At 45.0% G+C, this 23,730-nt stretch overlaps 1 protein-coding gene across 7 annotated transcripts in view; it reads left to right on the top strand.

Moving 5' to 3' along the window:
• The window catches only part of LOC1277770 (potassium voltage-gated channel protein Shaw), a 67,783-nt gene that overhangs the window by 27,357 nt on the left and 16,696 nt on the right, over nucleotides 1–23,730 (top strand). For all 7 annotated transcript variants that reach the window (XM_061656412.1, XM_061656411.1, XM_061656413.1 and 4 more), the window contains exons 3-4: nucleotides 16,107–17,421; nucleotides 22,001–22,118. In XM_061656412.1, the coding sequence (XP_061512396.1) occupies nucleotides 17,210–17,421; nucleotides 22,001–22,118 (330 nt within the window). In that variant the 5' untranslated portion in view covers nucleotides 16,107–17,209. The remainder of the gene's footprint in view (nucleotides 1–16,106; nucleotides 17,422–22,000; nucleotides 22,119–23,730) is intronic.

The raw sequence follows: 23,730 nt of genomic DNA, 5'->3' as shown, positions 1-23,730 counted from the left end.
CGCATAGTAAAACCCCCCGCATGAAGCTGAGCCGATGGTTGTGAAAATGAAATTCAATTAAAACTTTCTCGTTTAGGACATGTGTGGCCACGGTTTGGGTGTGTGCTGTACCGTGGATGAGAAGTGGCGCTAGCAGATTTTCCGCGGATGAAAACTTTGTTTTTGCGAACGCCGAACGTCAATCATTAATGCAAGCAGCAACAGTAACGGCAGCTGTTCGAATCAAGCTTTGACAGTTGTTGCATGAAGCTCTGTGCCTCTTAGGGATAAGTAAATATGGGAAACAGTAACGGTAAAAACGTTTTCCTATTCCAAAACTTTTAAAATAAGATGTAATAGCAGCATTTATGCTTTTGCTGTTAAAATAATTAAACATATAATTCCCCAAAATTAGCACATTTTGCTAAATTATCGTTTTCCTTGCTCGAGCATTACCGTTCCTCCTAATCGCGGAACGTTCAAGCCACCGCTGTTGAATGCACGCTCATGCTCCATCATTTACCAATTAGCGAATGGTGCGGCCGGTAGCGGAAGAGCTTCGGCAGCCTGGTTTTTTTTTGTGTTTTGTACGGACACAGGCATGGCAACACGCCCGAAATGAAACGGCACGCAATCGCTTTCCCATCAGCAAATTGTTGCGCTGCTCGTTTTCCGACCTTCCGAGCCATTAGGGCGCCCATTCTCCTGTTGCTGTCTACTTTGCTCGGTGGTTATAGTAAGATTCGCCAGTCCCGATGCCAAATAACGTATCCTGCATGAGCTGCATGGGTGTGTGTGTGTGTGTGCTGTTTGGCGTGTTTTCATTTTTTCCAGCTGTAAAGCTTAACCCAAATACAGTAACTGCATGTAGCAGAAAACTGGGCCACACCCCCCGAAAAGCACACATCACCGGTTCAAGGTTAAACTCCCAAGTCCCCCGACAATCGCCCGACTCGCTCACTCTCGCTTCATTATTACAACTTTTCAATACGGCTTACCCATCAGTCGGCCTCGGAAAGGATTAGCCCCGTGTTGCGTGGCCATAAACTCATTAAGCTTTGCGAACGCGGTCGACTGATTCCGTCGGCTGGCTCTCATCACCCAGCTGAGAGGATGGGCCTGTTCATTCGCTCGGCCCGGGTGTCTTATTGCCTCACCGGGCGATCAGCACCTCTAATGATAATGATGATTTAAAGATAGGATTTTCTCCGTCCAAGCAACGGTCGACTGCTCCTGGGAAATGCCTAAGTCCGGTAGCGGTAATTAAACGGGGCTTTCAAAACTCATTAAATTATTCGTTTTGTGAATCGTGATGATCGAATTTAGTTTTGTTATCTTTTTTTTTTCTTTAAGCTGTAATACGGCTTATTTAGATCGAATTTGACACTAAACAGGATTTAAGAACTAAGAAGGATTAATGTGAACATTTATAAAGGGAATTTGCAATAGAAATTGCATAAATTTAGACGCCTACTTCTCAATTCAAAAAGCGGATTTTCTTTCTATAAATCTGGTCGTTTAGAATGGTTTAATTTAAATATTTAATTATGCATCTTCACCTCAGTGTTGTGTATTGAAGAACTTGAATCCTTGTCCATTATGCCTGCCCATTGAGCCGTCAAGAAAATGTGTAATTTGATATTGGAAGTGGTGGCCTAGAACCTTATCCACGGACTAACGAGGGGTTCTCCATGTCGACTCAATTAAATTTGATCCAAATTCAGATCTTCACTCCACTCGACGGTATTGACAGAGGCCAAAATTCCAATTATCTCCCAGGTGCACAGCTAAACCCAAACCACAGTTGAAGTAACATGCCCGTCGCTGAGGTATCGAGAAACATTTGCACATTGAAATTAAGAGAGCTCCATGCTAGTGCTTATCCTGCAACAGGAACAATGTAAATCGCAGCCCCTTTTTGCTGCATTCCAAAGCTCCTGTTTCCGACAAGATTGCATTGGATACAAATTTACGGACCACCGGCTTACGGCTCGTTGAGTTTGAAGCTTCTTCGTCCACTCGGAACAATTGACCCGAATCGAATGCTTCTCCGGGAAACGGATGTGTCCCACCTCCCATTATAGCGACACTCTCGTTCGCACACAATGTGGCAATGTATCTTGGTACCCAATTGTGTGACCACTTATACACACGCAAATTACTTTTCGCGCTACCTTCAGGCCACCGGGCGATTGCAACGGCGTGACTCTCCGTTCCGGGGCAACACAATTTTCCACTTGGCACAACATGTTTATCGATTAAAATCAATAGCGTTAAGTAGAGCAGAGCACGCGCGCGTGTGTGTGTGTTCCGATGCTGCCAGCACACTTCACTTGCAGCTGATGCAACCCACAAAGGACACACCTTCTCGGGCTGGTGACTGTCAACCTTGCGGGTGGAGAAAGAAAAAGCGTCCCCCGGAATTGGGAGCCTTGTTTCCGCTCGAACGATCCCCTGACACGTACACATACGGTGCTGCGGTGAACTCGATTCCGTTCCGATGTTCCCTTCGCTTGTTCGCTGCGATCAGTTTCCCGTCCGTGATGGCACGAGCTGCATCCCGATGCAAGTGGAATGCTTCCCACAAACAATGCGTTTCAATGAAGCTGCTCGAGTGGAAACTCATCCCATCCCAGTGGATCGAACCGCTGGATGGATGGATGGTGCGCTTCCAAGTGATAATAACCGTGAAAATGCTTGACGTGGAAATGGAACACATCGGAAAATAGGGAGGAATGAAAACGAGCACACATACGAGTGACTATGAAATGGATGTGTTTCTGTGGAAATTTATTCTTTTTGGTTCAGTAATGGGGCAGCGTATGGAAAAAGGAAACACGAATAGAAAAACATACAATCAGCAAAAGCACGATAGAAACTCGTCCTCATGAGACGCGGGAAACAGCAGTGGGACGTTACAACAAAAACAACACAAACACTTTGGCACGAGGGCTAGATGGCTACGATTGGCCATTGAAATCGAAGGGCACTCGAACGATTTACTCCCGTGCGCGCCACGAACACTCTATTATTGCCGTGCTTTTACTGTACCGTGCCCGCGAGCGATGTTTTTGGGAGAGGATACAAGCGATGAAAAAAAGCACGAGAACGACATGTACTGACACCGTTCAAGCACGTGGTTCTAGGTACGCTTGCAAGTGATTTCGATTAGGCAGGCAAACGGGGCGGACAACAGCAAAAAAAGAGAAATAGGGAGGCCAAAATCCCTCTAATGTCAAGCCACTTTTTGCTCTTGATGCGCCACGCGAGCGTAAACATTTTTCGATGCTTGAGAAGAGGAGCAAGCAAGGACACTCGTCGACCGAAGGACCCTACTGTACTCCCTGCTCGGGGCAACTTAGGCCAGCAGCAAAGCATGCAGAAGACGCAAAGTGGTAAAACTCCAAACGATGCAGTGCTTCAGAGTTCAGAAGAAACTGTTCGATCGTTTTCTTTTGTTTGCCCCGTATGATGATTTTGCATAGTAAGAAAGTTGTTGTAGTGTCGTAGCTTGCTTGCAGTCGCTGATGTGAAGTGATGTGTTACATTGGCGCACCATCTGTGTGTGTGTGTTGCTGTGCATTACAGCATCCGATGGGATGGCATTTTTATGCTGCTGGAACTACCAACACGGGGTTCACATTTTGTCACGTACTGTCCACATGACGTGTGGGGATGAATGGACCAACCTTCCTCCATTTCATCGCATAAATGTTGTCACTTTGACACTGTCTCCGTTTTCCCATGGTGGTTTACATGTGTCCGCAAATGTTTGCTTTGCGACGGTTCTGGGAAATACCCGCAAGAGAAGCAGTGTACATTTCTGTTATGCTGTTTACGGTGGTAAATAGTTGTTAAGGAGGGTTTTATTTTTCAGAAATGATGCATTATATTCCAGTTTTCTCCTGGTGAATTTTTTATATAAGACGACTTTTGAGGCTAGTGTTTCTCAAATTACTTCGAAAGTTGGTTTAGACATTGAAAGCCTTTTACAGACAAATCTGCCTCTAGTAGTACCTCCAATTACAGGCTTAAAAGTGTTATAATCCCCGGCATTAAGCTGCTATGTAATCAGAAAAACAACAAATTGCATACCTTTAGGCGTTCAGTAATGCCACGACCGAATTCTTGTCAAATTGCACCCCTAGCAATATGTGTGTAACCCTTTTAATCTCCAAAGAAGCCTTTTAAACTAAAAATTTCTTAAACAAATGTTGTGCAGGACCCTCTCAAAAATAATTAATTGTCTTTATAATTTAGTGCCTTATCTAGCCCGCCTCTTAATCTGCTTCACCAACACACTCATTATTATGCCAAAATTTACCAAATAATAAACTCCTACCCGTGCAGTGGTTTTGTCCGTCGGCGTGGCTAGTCCCCAGTTTCCAAAAAAGGATTCCAAATAATTGATTTACGCTCATCCCTTTTTAAAGCACGAACCGACCCCAAATTGGGACAAGCGGGCGTGAAAAGTGTTTGTGTGTGTATGTGTGTGTGTGTGTTTGTGTGTACCCACTTCAAAACGAAAAACTCAGAGTTAATTTGGCCTTCATCCGTCTGCCACCATGAGGTGCAAAGCAAATCCTTACCCACACCGACCAAACTGGCGAGCGGAATCGATCACAATGCTTTTAATGGTGGCGGCGATGCTTTCGAGTTCGTTCGATAACCTCGCTGCAAAGCAAGAACCAAAGGTCGATAATTCAATCACTTCAACAGCTTTTGTGGGAACCCTTCAAAAGCCACGGTTTAGCCGGGCGGCAATGGAGAAGAAGGTGAGGCACGGGCTAGGATTGTTGATCCTTGAGCAGGGCGAACCTGCGAAATCTTTTGAGCGGAATCACCTCCAAAGGGTCGACAGTGAAGCGGAGAGGAGAAGAAAGGAGCATGGCTTAAGATTCTATTAAAGCCCTAATCCTGTTGCAGTCCAGACTTTTGGCAGAGCGTCAGGGATCCGGATCATTGGTGTCCCGCCTCCCGGGTCAGTGGTGAATGATTAGAGCGAACGAAGCATTGCCAATACGGTTGATCACAAACAAAAAGCCCTCGGTCATTCTGCCCGGTTGCTTGAGTAGAAAAAAAAATAGGGGAATTGAAAGAAGTCACACGCATTGCACTCGAACATTGAAACGGGGACGGGAAAGGAAACGGACTCGAAACGGAAAGTTCAAACGGAAAGCAGAATGCTCACCGTCCCAGGATCAGAAAGCTTTCCTTTTTTGATTTTGTTTTTGCTCTGCTATCTCTTTTTCTCTCCCTTCTCTCCCTCCCCAGCATTTCAATTGGTCAGGTGAGCAAGGATGATGAAAATGGATACCTTTGAACCAGTGCCTCGAACGTTCCAATGTTTACCGGGACCGGCGAGGCGAAACTTAAGCAACCGAAATTGGTTTTGTGCTTTTCCCGTGCGGCCGTCCAGTGCTTCGGCAGCGCTGGTCATTTCATCATTCAATGCGGCGTTTACCTTTCTTTTTTGCTGGGTCGTTTTTTGGTTGATGCTGTTTCGTTTCTGCTGTCCCTTTCCTATAAGCTGCTCAATTTCTCTTTCACTAAAAGGCTGAGAGTACCAAAAACCAAATCAACCATGCAGCTCGAAACGCTCCTGGAGAGAAGCGTTGGGTAGTATTTAATTCGCATTACAATCATTTTGTAGAATTTCACAACGTTCCGAACCTTTTTGGTGTGGAAATAAAGTAAGATTTTGTTCATTAAATTATTTTGTGAAAGATTTCTTTTCAACGTTGGAGCAGCTTCCTTCACTGCTTTAAATCATTTTTAAACATGCTTGATGTAAATACATCTATCCTGAATCCTTCCACCGTGCCTACCGGTTGCATCTGCTGCCACCCGTCGATTTATTGGAAGGATTGCAAATTTATTGGATTCGTTACGGGGGCGTAAAACCGAACGCAAAACCTCTAACCACCCGCAAAAGCAAAAAAACGAAAAGAAAATGAAAAACACCATCCACCCTTTTCCGGTGAAGGTCACAACACAGAGGGAACCTTTTCTTTTTCGGTCCTGTAGCGGAAAATAATACGAAAATGTGCCGCCAGCGTACAGTTGACCCCTTTTTTTTTGTTTGGCCGAACCATCCATTGTTCCACTGGGTCTCCCACTCTCTGTAGGCAGGAGGAGGGTTTGCTTCGGCCGAAGACGAAGACGAAAGAGCAGGATTTAGTTGGGTCGCAAATGTTTGCGAAACCTTTTTCAAACCGCCGTGCTTTTATATTGTGCGTTTTTTTCTCTCTTCCCTTTGCTCTTGCTTTTGTTTTACATAGTTTTTTTTGTTCTGTGTTGCTCCTGCCAGTTTGCAGTTGTGAAAGATGCTCTGCAAATTGTGCCTTCTGTGTTTTATTCATTTTTCTTTCCACTCGTTTGTTAAAAAGAAAAGTCAGATCGTTGCTGCTGCTGCTGCTGTTCATGGGTTTCCTTTCAAATCTCAAATCCCCAGCCAAGCCCGAAGACTTACCTACAATGGGGCACGGAAGTAATGTGAAAAATGAACACGATTTACGGCAGAGCAAGCGGATGTATCCTACGGGGCCTTGCCAGCAAGCCGGGCTGGCGCAGAAAATGTCCGCAGAATACATTAAATAGCTTGCTCGAAGGGATGCGTAAAAGCACGGTGAAAGATTTAAGCAGAGGCTAATTTGTTTCGGTTGATTTTCCCTTTTTTGCCCCCCTAGCAAAGTGCTTTTGTTTCGAAAAGTGCAACAGACTTTTTGTGTTTGTTGGTGGGTCATTACTTTCACATTTGTTTTTGCACCGTGGTGTAATGGGATGCTGCTGGGACGTTATGCAAGTAGCACCTTCGTTTAATTAAACTGTTGATCGTGACAGCTACAACGGAGCGTAATTTTAAGTTGTGACGTTGTTTTGTAAATGTGACATCATCCAGCACAACTCGTGAGCAAGCTAAAGAGCTTTTGGGTAGTTTTATTTGATCGATAAAATGGGCTTCCCTTATTGGACCTTATTTCCAATGTAACGTAGCTAAAAATTCTGTTTTTTCGTATAATGTCTGAGTTTTGTCATGCAAATTGCATACATTTAGGCACTTATATACATCAATTTTATAACTGAAACTTATTTCATGAAACATTTCAAATCAAAAAAAAAAACACAAAACTGGTTCAACTCTATGAAGTAATAATCATAGCTACGTTTGACGCTTCAATGAACATTATCTACGACTTCTAGCACAACCAAAATACGGTGCGTGCAGATTGATCGTTTCTTTTTCTTTTATTCAAAACCTCCTTCCACAGGCATCAGTCTTTCCCACCAAAAAGTAAATATAAACTATCGTCCCCTTTCGCACTTCTATACGCCTCCGAACACCTTCTTGGATGGATTCATTTCAGCCACCTCTCAGCAATAAGAGGACCGTTGATTGAATGGTGTCCCGTAGCAAGAAACCACAATCGTTCGGCCACCTTCAGACACCTTCACGGGGTTTGTGTATTGTGTGCTTTGCGAAAAACCACATCATCCGATTAATGGCCAAACAAGCTGCCAAAGATGAAGCTGACGGTGTTTAAACTCTCTTTCGGGTGTCTCGTTTCCCGCATGTAAGCTGGTTGGGGAAGGGGATTTGTCTATAATGCACGCAACACGAGAAACGTAACCGCAAGAGATCCTTGAGCAACTTTCATCAACGTTCAAGATAGCACGTTTTGCGGATCGGTTTGCTGAAATTGGGTCATTGATCGATGAACCAACCCACTGTTTATGGTTCGAGTGGCTTTAAAAGGAAGCTGGTAAGAGGATTGATGTTCTTAGTTAGTCAAATGTTACAGTAAAGTAGTTTTAATCGTTTTTACAACGATACTTATTTTAGGACTCAGTGCGATTGATTGTGTTGTTTTACTTTTTCAAACAACGTTTCCAGCAATAGTTCATCTCATTCTGCTTTTCAAAGCAATGACAAACCGCAGTCCACTCTTTCATCTTCCACACCAGCCCGTACACAGTAATGAGCTCGCGGTACGGTTTCGGTAGCCAGTGAAGGCTTGCATATGGTTGGAATTTAATTCACTGCACCGGTGCTGCGGTTCCGCTTTGAACTCAACATTACAACTAACCGCTGCGGTTGGAGTCCGGCCAACGTGACAGCTGAATCAGCTATCCCACGAACGCACCCGTCCACCCGACGGACGATGGTTACAAAAACAATTATTTACTATTACAACCGGTGTCCGATGGAGACCGACCGATCCATCCGCACGCCCTGCCCGGCTCGTCAGGACTGAACTGTTTTAATTGAACATGGGAAACCAGGTGTACGTGGAGGACTGCGTTCAAGCGTACACCGTCACCCACATTCACAGCTAACACCGTGCTGATTCTGTGCCAATGATTCACGGGACACACACGGGACACACGAGTCCATTTTCCACTCAGTTGTCATTGCCACGTGGTGGTGGAGATAGAAGCAACAACAGAAAAGTGTCACCCATTCCAGACACATTTTATGAGGTGGTGTTGGGTCGGAATGGCAAAAAAGGGGAGTAAAAAAGCAACACTGGAAGGCTGGTCTAGTGATTCCCACGCCGGACCGGCAAACCGGAACCGGTCACGCCTCGGCAGGATGTGGCAGATCGTGCCCCGTGATTGGTCAGCTTCAAAGTGTCCTCTGTGTGTCACATATATTATTTGTTATTTGCTTCGGTTCACTCTACCTTGCGGGGGTCTATATCACTACAAACACAAACACTGGCGCACACACACACACTCACTCTAACCTCTGATCCAGCAGGAAGTTTATTTTATGGAATGTGTTGCTTGTTCCACTTTTCCCGTGTTCACGTGACCTCTTTTCCCTTTTTGCGCTTCTGTGCTGGCCCAGTTTTGTGTGTCATTCCTTCCCGGCGTTCCATGTTAGGTTAGGTTTGTCGACGAGTACAAACAAAGTAATGCCTGAACAGGGATGCGCTAGTAGTACAGGATGGGGAATGTATTATTTCCACCTATCGCATCGGTTAAAGGATACAAGGAAAAGCGGAAAAATGGTCGCCAGCAGGCTGATATTGGTAACGAAGTCACGTGCCCTGAGCAGATGGATCGTAACGGCAGCTGTGTGTGTGTGTTGTTTGATAGAAAAAAGTCGCTGTTTTGCTTTATGATTAATTTCGCTTCATATGTTCACGTCTAATCTCACTGTCACGTGCACGGTTGTGCAATGTAAAATTGATGTTAGAAAACAAGGACAAAATATCTTTTCGAAGCAAATGCAGGTTTAACATGCAGTTTATTTTTTGAAAAAATATATGACAGAATTATGCTGTATAATTGAAGTTAAAATTTCATATTGCATACATTTAGGCGACGGCTAAAAACGTTCAATGAATGTACGAACATTTATTTCCTGTATTTTAATTAAACTCTACATCTAATAAACGAAAACGTCTAAAAGGCTTCTCTTCATCCAATCCATGGTCCAACTCAATCCAAGGCATACCTTCTCCATACACCCTCCAGCAGAGCTTCTTTGAACTTTTCGCCTCACAACAACTCCAGCGACTCACAAATCCTGCACACGTGTCCTTTCCCGGCAGTGGCCCGTAGGTGGTATTGACGTTGGCCCAAGTCAACTCCGTGGGTGTATGATAATCGTAATCAAGGAAGTAGCGATACCTCTACACAAAACCAACCGATAAATAACGCGAACATATACACGCACACTCCCGCCAGCTTCGTTCCATGTTTCGGGCTTTGGGACGTTTCGCGAGAAAGCTTTTCCGGTATTTTCTTTATCTCCTGTTTGAAATCCTACCGCAGCAGCAAACTCGCAGTGCTGCCAACGAGGACCAGGAGAGGAGGACCATGATTGATTGGCCCGAAAGCTTTTCTTAAGCTGCTGCTGGTGCTGGTACGAGTGTGCGAGTGTGTTGCGTAAGGGAACGCAATATGTGCAGCGACAGACACCTGCGTAACGCGAACGGAAGAAGCCCTACTCGAGCCGCACATTCCGACGGTGCCTTGGTGCTCGCTTATCTCCTCCCTTCCATTTCGCTTTATCGTCCATCACTGTGCCTGTGCGCTGCAAGTGTAACGCGTAACATTGCGCGCACACACACACACACCGAGCCGTTCGGAAAGATTGATGAAAGATTTGTGCTTAATTCGAACGCTGAATACTTTAGCAGCTGCCTGGGGCGGGGAGTTGTGGGGAATTAGCTTCTTTTTCTGGAGATGGAAAGCGACGGAAAAAACGGCACCGTCACACCGTGTTATGAAACATGTGCTTTATTCATCGATGGTTGGGTAACAATTTTTGCTAATGGGTGTTTTATTACTTTTCCCAGGAGACATTTTCCATATGACTGTGCTGTTTTTCTAAAATAATGTACACAAGTAGAGCCGCTGCCTTTTCTCTCCGGTGCTCGACTGAACGCAACGAACCCTTACTTTGGGCATGTTGTGAAGATGTTTTATGGCACAATTGGAGTCACACCGTGCCGTACGACTTTTCATCGCTGGACGTTTCCATAAATCACTGGCCCCGTCCTTGTATCCTTGTCCATCCTAACACGCTAACAAGCTTGCTTGTCGTCGTCGTCGACCGTCGTTGCAGAAGTGAGCAGTTTAGCAGAACATTTAATTTTCATCACTCCGCCAGCAACTGGAACGCAAGTGGAAAACCGAGAAAACACAATAATGAACCGCCTGCTGAACAATGCTTTCCCGGGGACAAGGTTCGTAGTGGGTAGCGAGGCACGAGAAAAATTAAACTCGCTACGCATAGAAAGATACATTTTACATCATTTGGGAACGGTATCACCTTCAAGGTTCCTTAGCCAAAAAAACAGATCCTTACCAAAATAGAGCAGTGCAAAGAAGGCAAAAAATAAGGATGAAAAATTGAAACTCAAAATCACGCTCCATTTTTTCATTCCGCTATTTTTACGCTCGTTAGTTTGTTTGGTCGTCGGGACTGTGATGGGTGACGAAATGGAAAGTTCCGTTGTCCTTTCAAAGCATCTTTCACCCTTCGGATTTATGGTGGGCCTTTGCTTTGCTTGCTTCGTTTTCCACCCCCAAAAAAAATGGTAAATTATTGCCTCACGTTTTGATGTGAAATTTTAATTCTAATGATTTATGAACCGGTCCCCGGACCCTGTTCAACAGTCTGCTGGAACAGGGTTTGGGCTTTGCTACGACGAGGGTAACGAAGCTATTGTGTTATGTGTTCTTTATCCGGCACGGTGCGTCGGTGCGGCAGTGGGAAGATTAATCTCTAACTATGATGATGTCACACGATTTTTGGGGGGTTTAAATCAAGGAGGAAGGTTGGATGAATGTGTTGGTATGGTTCTATTGGACGTACGTTCAATCTAGTCTTCGAGCTGTAGCAACTTTTAATTTCAAAATACAATAAATATCAAAGTTTTTCAATGGACTCTCTCTTTCTCTCTGAAAAAATAGTCGTTTTCGACTGCTATTCAGCTTCATTTTTCATGTCCAAACATGCAAAACAACTGCGATCGTTATTGATTTTTCAAACGACATCCTATCCCCAAACAAAGCCACGGTACCTTTGTCCACGGGATGGCAACCTTTTATTTCGGGTGCTTTCTCCCCGAAGGATAATCATTTTCTTGATTTACCTATTCACCAAACCGGATGCAAAGCTACAAAAAATCAGAATCGCAGAACATTTTAAAATAAGAACCGCCCAAAATCAAAAGCACAGACAATCTGCTCTCGCCAATCCGTGCGGAATAATTCCGAATTCTAAAGTATCTGCCATTACGCGCCTGTTATCAAAAAGAACAAATGAACTAACAGCACGGGGGAACGAAAGGGAACTGCTTTGAGGGGACACCAGCATTATCCCGCATTAGAAATGCGAACCAGAGGAGAAGAGAGAGCAGAGGGTGCGAGCAAGGGAATCATTTTGTGTTTGCATCGCTCAGCAATAATCGGATATCGTTTTTCCTCCGGTAAATATTTGACTACAAGCAAAGCGAACGGGGTGGACTACACCAGCACCAGCAAGAAGCGCAAGCAAAAGCACGACCTTCGGTTTGTACTTTTCGGTGTGTTTGTTCATTCCGGGTTTTTTTATGTTTTGTTTGCGTCGTGCCTTCACGCGCATTTTGTTGGCAGCGAAAGGCTCCAGAACTAAAATAAAATCCACTTGCTGAAAGTTATATTTTGAGCGTAGGCGAAAATAAATATCGGACCACACCGAGCAAAGAGGCTGACCGATCGAATGAAAAATGAAATCCCAAAAAAAAAACACACACACACACACACAGCAAACATACAGCTTTAGAGCTCACGATTGCTTGCGGAAGGGGCGACGGGACTCTTCATGCCTTTTGGTGTGTTTGTGTACGACGACGCTCACGGAATATCAATTTGACGTGATGGATGACGTCGTGGCACTTCCGGCTTCGGTTGCAAATCAGAAGGACCGAAAAGAAACCCTTTCCTTCCCATCCCTTACAGCAGTCTCAGAAGAAGCCACGGAGCGAAAAAGCCTTCAAATCATAACTAATGAAGGATACTTTAGTTTCGTTCAATTTTCCATCCCTTATGCAGAGGGAGTCGTTCAACGGGCAGTAAATCAAACAAAATCTATGCGAAGCAAACCCGGAAGAATGCGAAAGATCATAAACCTCCCTGCACGCTTTAATACAGTTTAAAGTATTTTCACTTCATAATTCGCTCACTGCGCCATGAACGTGATTGAATAGCAGGCACCAGAAACATTTATTTCCCTTTCCGCAAGCATTTCTGCTCTACGTTCTTTTTGGGATACAATAAACCGGAAAGAGAAAATGGCGTTCCTGTTCTTTTTTTTACTATTACGACCCACTTCCGTCGTACAGAACACAATCAAAAGCACACGTATAATGCTTTGCATCAGCCCTGTAATCGACACGCGGTGTGCGTGAAAGGTTATTTATGAATACATTGGTAAGCTGCAGGATTTATGAGGATTTGAAAGAATTGTACGACATTCAGGAGATGTTGAAATCCCTGGCAAAACGAAAGGGTTAAAATAATGGCATTTATGTATGAGGTCATATATAGATACCTCTCCAAAACACAAATATTCAATTTGCTTAGGCAAATAATGGGAGTTTATCGTACTATTTCATCACTTCAAGGTTATTTCCAATTCTGATGCCATATTTGTAGTACGGATATATATTTTTTAACTCAACAGTACTCGTCCACACAAACACACAAAAGTCATGCGCTAATGATGAATTATTGAAACGCTCTAATTAAAATCAATTTGCCGATCGATCGATTGTACCAACCAAATATTCCACCATTCGTTATGATAAATTCCCCCACCAGTTAGCGGCCGCCCAGCCTCCCTGTGCCGGTGGTGCCACCATTCTTTAGAACTAGCGCTGGGCTTAAAATAAACGACAATGCAGCAATAATGACCGTTGATCCATTATTTACACTCCTTCATCGCTCAGCCGGCCGGAATGATTCAACAGCATGGCTGCAATAACACTCGCACACAGCTGGATAATAACTGGCTGGAGGCCGTCCTATAGCGCCGGTCGAAATGCAACCAAATTCAATCATACTCCCTTTTATCGGAAAAACAATCCGCCAAGGCACACACTCACACACAAACCCTCCCAGCACGCTACGATGCTAATGATGATGATCCATTGTTTGTCGCGTGTCACACGGGGTGGGAAATTGGGACAAGGTTTCATCAACTCGTTTCGTTTCCTACAGCACGCCTGGGGGTTTTGGGAGTGGTAAGGGAAAACCCCTGTTCCCTGTCTGCTCTAGGCCGAGGTAATGATCTCGCAACTGACACGATCAGGTCGATTGACCACACTATCACACCAAACAGATATTGATACGCTTGTACCCGGGGTGGGTGCCCCTTGCTCCAGTCAAACAAACAATGCTGTCCGGGAAAACAACATCGGAAGATGAAAATTAACTTTCCTTTCTGCGCTGTGCTGCTGCTGCTGCCCCCAGCCTGCGACTCGCAGCGAGAAAACCAATCACACTGTATCGCGCCTGTCCGATCTGGCTCATTGTTCGTGTGTGTGTGTATGTTGGTAACGCAAACCTGAAACACTGAAACAACAACACGGGTCTCAACTCCCACCAGAGACATGTGACTGTCATACCGAGGCTGTCCGGCGTTTCACAGAGCGTGTGAGGGTGGGCGCGTAATGATAGCGCAAAACATGCGCATAATGAAATGATAATAGAAAATTATGCAAAACAACAACAGCAGTAAGGGGGGATATTTTTGTGCAAAGGCACACACGCATACCAACAAGGTGGCAAAAGTCAATGAACGCTACTGATGATAATACGCTGGTGTTATCTTTCGTAACAGTGTGTGCATCGACTGACAGAGAAAAATACAAGCTGGAAGTTTCATTTCGTGCCCTCCCGTGGGGTGTTCTAATGCCTCCAACAGACACACACACACACCCAAGATCAGCACAACAGCTGACACAATACCGGTAGTGGCCACCATCCCACACAAAGCCCCAACCACCTCACGTTCATCATCGCGTATGTAAGCCACGTTATACGCCTTTGCGGCAGGATCAAAGGATTCGCACTCACTCGGGGCTCGGTTATAAAGAGTACTGGCCGCACTCCCAAGAGTCCATTCGATGTGAAGGCGGGCGAACCAAAAATAACTGCACTCACTTTATAGGCCTTTGCATCTACGGACAAGTGGAAGTGCTTTAAGCAGGCGAAAGCAGAACCCTTGCTGAGGATTCCTTTGCGCTTGTGCTTGATGAAAGACCGACCCACCCAGCTTGTCTCATTGGGAATTGCAACCTGCCTGCTCGTGACGGCGGGGGAAGTCACTACATCTCCCCAACCTCAAGCCCACGCAACTGTGGAACTGTGTCAGTAGCGGCAGAAGAATCGCACCGCCGGGAACAAGGACCCAGAAAATGAATCATTTATGATCATCGCCGACTCATCAGGGCGTGAAAGAAGTACTCGTGCAGACTCGTAGCAGTGAAGCTGGAAACGCTAAAACCGCAAGTAACCTGATGGCAGAGTTTGCATTACCATTTCACTCAATCTGTGCCGCTCCGATAGAGCATTCTTCTACTGCTGGGGGAAAGGAATTGGATGAAATGCAGAGAACGTTTGTGATGCAGTCTTTAGGAACGCAAATAGAAGTGAAATGGTGATGAAACATGAAAACGCGGTGTGTGTTTGAGATGTTGCAAGGTACAGGGCGTTGTATTTGTTTCAAATATGTGTCACAATGACGCAAACGATGATGAAAACTGACGTTAAGGCGTAACTAGCATACTTTAAGACGAAAGAAAAAGCATTGCATACATTTAGGCGAAGAACAATTTAACGAAACTCGTTCGCTTCGGAATTGAATGAAAGAGAATTAATTATTTGAAAAATGTGCTATTTTGGGCGTTCGATTGATTTTGATTTCTGATGATAAAAAACCAATCCTCTCCCATAAACGAACGAGTCTCACGATCCCGTCTTTCCTGTTGCCTGTTGCGGAAAAGCTGTTCAACCGTGACGCTTCGGCCAGAGCAGTTACCGAAGCAAATGGTAGATCCCGTTTCCTTTCAGGTTTTTGCTTGCTTTACCGACTGCACATGACACGTGTTGACACGATAAGCATTGATTATTAATTACTTAATGAACGGCGGTCATTTGGTGCATTCAATTATTTAATCTCATTAAGTGTGCACACCACTGTTGCACCCCCTCGAATGTTGCACTCCGACTGTATCCTTGTCGGATTTGCGAACAGACAACCAAACCGGTACAGTGTTGGTGTTTTGTGCCGAGGTTCAATCAGCACCAGCTGGAAAGCGTACTTTCCAAAGCAATGATTCATTTTCACGAAATGTTGTTTGCATTTTACCGGTAATAGATGAGCTGGAACAACACTGTATTCGATTCGTTGGGTGTTTATTGAAGTACACGCTGCACGGAATAATTAATGCACTTGAAAGAGGTCGGGTTTTTTGTGATTTTTATGACAATGTCTCTTGTTTGTCTGCTTCCCCGGGACAGTAATTTGTCGCTAACATTAATCCTACACCATCTACATCGCATTAATGTATCGTGCAAACATTCATTCTCTACATGCTCTACATGTTTCCTTTTTCTCTTTCCAGACTCACTACAGCTGCGTTCGCTCGTGACAAGGACATCATGCTGAATCAACGCTCCTCCCGTATGCTGTGGCAACTGTATCAGCTTCCGTAGCTGCTATCGATCAGCAACGATGCGATTGCCCGTACCGGCCATAGGATGAGGTTTCCCGCTAGAGGTCACTAGCATCACCGGGTAACGCGTCCGTGTATGATGTTTCTTTGCCTATCCAGCACGAAGCTCGCTGGCGCTACGCTGAGCCCAGGATGAGACAGTAAACCGAGCGAGACGTCTGCCTGGTTTCACCACGCCTGAGCGGATGATTAATTACTGCAAAAATTAAACGTCCACAGCCCTGGACATTCGTCATCTCTTCGGGGGACACTCCTAGGCAGGAGGCGCGTGTTCATCAGAACACCTCCCACCAAAAACCCCCACACACACAACTAAACTTCCTGCGACGAGGATTAGATGACGAGGCAGATAAGCTCGTCCAGGCTAATAAGGACAACTAGCGACAAACCAAAGCAAAAGGGCAGCCAACATAAAAGCGTCTTGTACGTGATAACATCGTGTCGCTACACGCAAATCAAGACAACCGGGAGGAGGGGGTGGGCCAAAAAAGTACCGAAATTTCTCGGCCCTCGTGGTCGAGATCTAGTTTCACGACATCTTCTTTCTAGGGCGCCTTCCAGCACACCACAGAGCACGTCAACAGCGCCCATCAGCGTGCCGTCTACGTGCCGACCGTTGTCGGTTGTGGTTGGCCGGCCCACGGCATTACGGCGCTTAATATGCTGCTGGTAAAAATAAAATCACGTCCACACACTGACGGGCATCACGAGCAGCAACACGCCGGCCGTAGAAGCAACAAGCGCCCCGTTCGCCAATATTTGCATCGTGAGCTAGTGGACCGGTCAATCCGCTAGTCGCAATCGTTGTATCGTTCCCGCAGCTACAACCGGTTTTTTGGCAGCGAAACGCGAAGCCTGCTTGAGAATCGTGCTTCAGTCGAGAGGCGATCTCAATCTGGAGAAAGCAAACAGGAAAGGTGAAGTGTGGATAGTGGATAGGATAGATACATATAGCATACCAAACGCGTGCGGGTTTTCCAAAACCCCGGGAAATGAATCTTATGAATAACATGGACTCAGAGAACCGGGTGGTTCTCAACGTGGGAGGTATACGGCACGAGACGTACAAGGCGACACTCAAGAAGATCCCGGCCACTAGGCTATCACGACTGACGGAGGCACTGGGCAACTATGATCCCGTCCTGAACGAGTACTTCTTCGACCGGCACCCGGGGGTGTTTGCACAAGTACTCAACTACTATCGGTAGGTACAAGGTTTTGGAATGGTTATTATTTTCATTTTTTTAATATGCTATAATCGTTCACTTTCATGAGCAAACTCAGACATTTCAATCACAATAAATGTTATCATGGAAATGAAGCACTGGGCGTCTCCACTGTACAAGACGCCTGAATTTTACTGGCCTTTTCCATAATTTTATAAAAATTGCACTTCGTCCTTGAAGCTTGTTATGTTTTTATTTAAATACATAAACAATGAAGACAGCGTACAAAAACACAATGTCATGAAAAATGTTAACTTCAAATTTTATTCCTGGTCACGGCACCAACAAACCGAAATTTTGTTTTTCGACGAAAAATCCCTCTAAACCCTAAATTTCAATCCTTTTATTGTACAATGCTGCTCCAAAATGACCTAAAATTTGAAAACAGTTTCATTCAGTTCGCTCTTTTAACCAATTTTCCCTGCACTGTCCCAAATCATGCCCCTAATAAGCTAGCTTTCTTAACCTCAATCTCAATCATCTCAGGCTGTCGGTTTTGACCATCCACTTCCTCACTTCCTTTCAAAGAACTTGTCTCTTTTGTAGCTCAATTTTCATTCCCAACCCCCCGCTTTTATTCCCACTACCACCACAATCAACCACAAACGAAACTCGTCTCGTGCTGGAATCGTCTACGAATCGCACCCAACTTTTCAATAAGACCAAATTTGAGTGGCTTTCTCAAGTCAACCAATTGAAACCGGTGCAAGTCCCGTTCATCATTCATTTCGGCTGTAGCGTGGCGGCTACTGTAGGGTGCCTTCTGTTTCCCCCGTGTTTCTCCACAGAATACAAATGAGAAACATGGCAGCGAAATATTTCATTTGCCTCGAAATTCAATATTGCCCTCAAGCTGCTGCCAATTTGTAAAATACTGCCACTTTACCGTGGTTTATGTGCGGGAGGAGGGTTGGAAACTTCCCCTCTGGAGTATGGGTAAATCTTTACAATCATCGCCGTTCCAACCCGGCTCTACAATGCTCGCGGAACGGAAAGTCGGGCGGAAACGCTTATTGAAAAGGACCACTGGGGTGTACAATGACCTCCTGCACTTTGCACAAAGCTGGGTGGAGTTGGTTGCATGCACAATGGGCAAAGTTTTAACCCATGGGTTGTGTGTAAGTGTAACGAACGATGAGCTTTTGTTTCTTTCATGTTGCATCAATCTTAGTGGTGGAAAGTTATATTTGAACTTCAAATTATTTTTATAACTTTTCGTTACTAAGCGTGCTTTTAACTTTGAACTTGAAAAGTCTTCCCGAAGCATGATATAAATGGCTTTAAATCTATTTTTTGAATGTCCCTTCCATATCAATCTGTACAAGTCTTTTCGCTTTTGCTGTTACTTCGTTTTTAAAGCTCCACAACTTTTCCACATACTTTTCCTTTCGCCAACCCGTTACAAACTACGCTTCCGTACGCCAAAAAACTTACCCCAGTAAAAATCGCTCATAATGAAGCAATAGAAAATTAGGAGCGAAAACTTTCATTTCTTAAAATGTGATTCAGACGCGAGTGTGGCCAACTACCTTTCACAAATGTTACCTTTCCCGTTTCAGCCATTCCCCTACGGACTTTTACTCTATTTTCCCTCGCTCTCAAGTGTTCTTAATGCACTTTTATTCGAACGCTCGCAAGCGGCGCTAAACTTAAGGGGAATAAAGCAAACACAAACAACAAAAAACTGCAGCAAAAACTTCTTAATCGGGTCCAACATCTGCTGGGCAGGTTCCGGAGTCCATCCAGTAGTGGGCCCGGGTAGGGGGGGGTGCTGTAACGGCCCCAAGAAATGCTTCACCATATCACGCGCTCTATGTGTGGCGTGCTGGCCAAACCCGACGAGTAATTAAAGAAAACCGACCACCCAAGAATGTCGATGCGAACTTTTAATTAAACCGTTTTTCCGTCCCAACTGCATAATGCTGGCACCAGGGCATAAGCTCCATAACTCGGCAGCCCCACTGTAAATGGGACGCACGCTCGGGACGCAATCGTCAATCGGTGGTGGTAGTGGTGATGGTGCCCAGTGGGCCTGCCAGTGACATGCCTTCCATCTGTCGATTGCACACAAACCCACACACACACGCACACTTCCAACAACTAAAAAACTACCATTCCGACCCTGTACTTGGCACTTTGCTGCCTCCTTTCCCGGCTCGGGTTCGTGACGTACTACACACCCCCAGCGGGCACTAAGTGGGATTGAAAGTTTTGCCCGTGGAAAGGCGACAGGCTTCAGGCACAAGGAAAAGTTGGAACCCACCGGAGCGAGCCCAATACAGGCACGATCGCTGGCCGGTGGGAGGTAAGCGAACGGAAAATGGGAATAAATTTTACACACGAACGTGATTTAATTCATCCAAACCAAACAACCGGCCTTTTTCGCTGGCCTCGTTCTCCGGAGCCAGTGGTCACGCAAACCATTGCCTCTCTACCCCCAAGGATGTGACTGTTCGCGGTCACATTCCGGGGGCCTCAACTATCATGCCTATTTTCTTTTTCTTTTTTTTTTTGCACCCATTTCTTTTGCCCCCTGTTTGATGAATGCTTTAAAAAAGCTCATTGCAAATTCCGGTCGAGTGCTTGCCACACAAAAAGCCAAAGGTCCATTAAGCAAGCACGCGGAAGATTGGAACGCTGGTACGCGCTGGGACGCGTTTCGGTGGGACGCATCTGACCAAACGCCGATGACGTAATGTATTGACCGCTGCCGATGAGCGTATAATATTTGCATTTGAATCAAATTGCACAGTGATGGGTCTTTTTGTGTTGTTTTGTTCCTTTTCGTTCCTCATTTCGCAAGGCTAGTTCATGTCGGTAGGGAAAAATAGGTCAGGCACAATCAAATGGAACTATTTTTTGTATTTCGTCTCTTAGTTGATGATTTGCAACTTGGGGTTGCAATTTGAAATGCGTGGAACGATCCGATAATGGACTAATGAATAATAATTTAATCTTTAAAATACATACAGAACGGTAGAACAGATTCGTTCGTTTTGACCCGTAACGTTAATATTGGTCATAAAATGCAATACAGGAAGATTTCGACTAAACACTAAATATACTTAAATAATTCCAAGTATACTTAAAAATTAAAATTTAAATAAAATAAACATCATAAACCTTTTTTAAGATTATCAATTAATTTTTAATCTGGAATCTTCTCTGATTTCTGTGAGCTAACCTGCCGAACCAGTCCACCGCCATGTCAAAACGTACGCATCTTTCTAGCCCATTTCTAGCCAATTTTCCCTTGCCGACATAAAATTCATTTCATTCCCTAACATATATTCTACAAACAACTACATCTTGCGCATTATGACTGCGGACCATGCTCCCGCGATACGGCACGTTGCCAATTTTCTTCGCCCAACAATGCGTTGTTATTTGCTGTGGGCTCTTTTGGTTTTTTTGTTCCATTTCGCCCCACTGTTTTCATGTGTTTTCATGGAGCAGATATTTTTTTTGCCGCTTTGTACTCCTACCATTTTCTTATCACACAAAGAAACGAGCACACTATCTTGCACGGCCCACTTTTAAGTGAAATTTTCATTCAACGAGCTAACTTCCGACGAGCTACAAGCGACGCACCCGAAGCGTTTGAATGAGCGAAGTTTTCCCAAGATGTGCACAGGGCTAACAAGCAACTTCAGATCGTTTTCTACTGTAGGTTTTGTCTCATTCCTTTTCTTTTTTGTTCAGCAAGCTTTTTTTACGGAACAGGGCCAACCGTGCCCACCGTGTTGCAGAATGTTTTGCTATGAATTTTCGGTTTATTATCATTCCACGCAACAATTTCCTTCCATTCATTACAATTATGGCACTGGCAGACCTGTCTCCTGTTCCCTGCAGCCCTGCGCGGGCACATCGTCCAATAAGATTCAGATCAGATAGCGTCGTTCAATGGCGCTCAACATCATGATTATCATAATCACCATCATCAGGCACACACTCGGAGCGGGGGGAGGAGATGCAGGCAGGCTTTTGGCATGTTGATGTGTGCTGCCAGTGCTCCCCAGCTCCCGTCCCCACCCCATTCTTCCCATTGTCTCCCGGGCATTGTTATTGTAGGCTTGATTATTTTTCCATGCTTTTCCATATTTCACTCTGCCGCCGTAGCGTTCCAGGAATGTAGCGCCATTGGGAATAAAGCAGCTCGCCCTTAAACCGTACATCAACCTACCTCTATTGTACACTATCTGGGCCTGTTTAGTGGTGTGGTGGAGGTTTGAAAAATAAAGTAAACACATTTCCGCGTCACCGGGCCCCTGAGACCGGGGCGTATCCTGTGGCCATCGGGTCCCGAAAGCACATGTTGAATTTTTGTACCCCACACAAAACCCAACCGAACGGTAATAATACATAGCGTTGGCTCTCGTGTTTCGTGGAAAGTAAACTCGGAGTGCTGTGTCCTAGGGTGGTGTCGTTTTTTTCATTTCACATTAAACAACCACTACTTTTCCATCGCTATGTAGGGTTTGAAGCTTATCTTCCCGCTTCCACCAAAACTGCTCATATTGACACCATTTTTCGGGGTTTTTTTGTACTCTCCCTCAGCACGGGCAAACTGCACTATCCAACCGATGTCTGCGGGCCGCTGTTCGAGGAGGAGCTTTCCTTCTGGGGCCTCGACTCCAATCAGGTAGAGCCATGCTGCTGGATGACGTACACACAGGTAAGTGTTGTGTTGATATGGGAGAATAAAGATGATAATCCTTCGCAGTTTGATTTTAATCTATATTTAATCCCTCTATGATCAATTTAATGATGGTACATTGTAACTGGACTCTCTTACATATACTAATAAAGAACTACACCCAACGCTTCAATGACATTTCAATCCTTTTAAACGCTTTCTCTTCATCCAGCGAAGTAATTCTTCTAACCCTTCTCACGTACCAGCTGTCAAACGTAACTGAAATGTCATTTTACTCTTCTTAATGCCTTTGGAATGAGAGTTCCTAACAAAAACCTCCTCGTGAGTGCTTAAAATCCCAACCCGTAACACACGCCCTCCCCTCAAAAGCTCATTGTCATTCTTGTCGTGTATGAAAAACTAAAACACTTCCTGTGCGTCTTACCGGCAATGGGATGGCCAGAGAGAAGAGAAAAAAGCAACCGGCAACGTTAAGCGCTCCCTGGGATGGGTGCCATCGGCCAAACCATCAAACCGTCCATTTAACGAAACGAAAATCCAAATCACTTTCCAAAAAAACGCACACACACAGTGTGGCTCAAAGAGGACGCAGTTAACCCTCCCCCTGCTCCAGATGATTTTTATCGGACGCGTTTCCTCTTTGTTGTGTGAACTTTCAATGGTTTTTTACGTTTACAGTTTTTTTGTTGGTTGTTGTGTCGGTTGATCTGCTTCATTGTTTTCTTCTTCGTTTCTCCTTACTCCCCAAAAAAATACGTTAAGCCAAACCGGAAACCACTCATCGGTGAACTGAACCGGTGAGTGAGTCAACGCTAAGGTCCCTTCGTTGGTTGTTTCTTTTTCTTACCGGGGGTATCACCCCGGCAAAGACATCCGGATGGAAGCGCTACCGCCTACGACACGCTACGATTGCGTGCCAGCATTAAACTGTGTCCTTGCGTCGGAAAACTGTTTCGCAATGTCATGCCGCTGTCATCGGTTTGACTTTCACTTTTCGGCTCCAGCTTTTGGTGTTTTCGTTTTCGGGGTTGCAGATAGGGAACCCATTTTCCCTTCTCCTTTTTTCTCGTGCTTTCCCAAAGTGTCGTGTACTCTTTTCTTACGACTTTCAGCACAAGCCTTTTGTTAAGTACCGATTTTGTGCGGGTTTGGGGCAAGACGGTAAGTGGTGGTTACCCGTGGTAACAAAATGATACAAAACTGCAAGCAAAGAGAAGCAACAACAGGCAAAAAAAACAACAACCCTTGCTTATAACAAGCGTGTAAAAGAAACCATCCCATTATCGGGCTCGGGAAAGGATTGCGCTGCTTTGCGCTGAAGGCGAAAGATAAGCCTCTCCTGTGCTTTTGGTGTGGGCTTTTGTATACAACGCGACTGTGTCAGTACCAGGGGGGGGGGGGGGGGGGGGGGAGTGGGAATTTATGCGTGTACCACGGTAATGGACACCGAAGGGACCTTGAAGGTGTCACTCTAATCTAATAATGATGCCCATTTTCACACCGAACAAGGGTCCGCTAAAGGTGTTTTGTGTGTTCCCTACTGGCTTACTGGCAGCCCGAAAAGGAACAAAGCAAAATTGCTTGTCTTATCAGGACGATCGACGCTTCGTTTTTCGGAACGCTGAAAACA

This window comes from Anopheles gambiae, chromosome 3 (assembly GCF_943734735.2).
Source record: "Anopheles gambiae chromosome 3, idAnoGambNW_F1_1, whole genome shotgun sequence".
Taxonomy (NCBI): Eukaryota; Metazoa; Arthropoda; class Insecta; order Diptera; family Culicidae; genus Anopheles; species Anopheles gambiae.
This window is presented reverse-complemented; position numbering and strand designations above follow the sequence as displayed.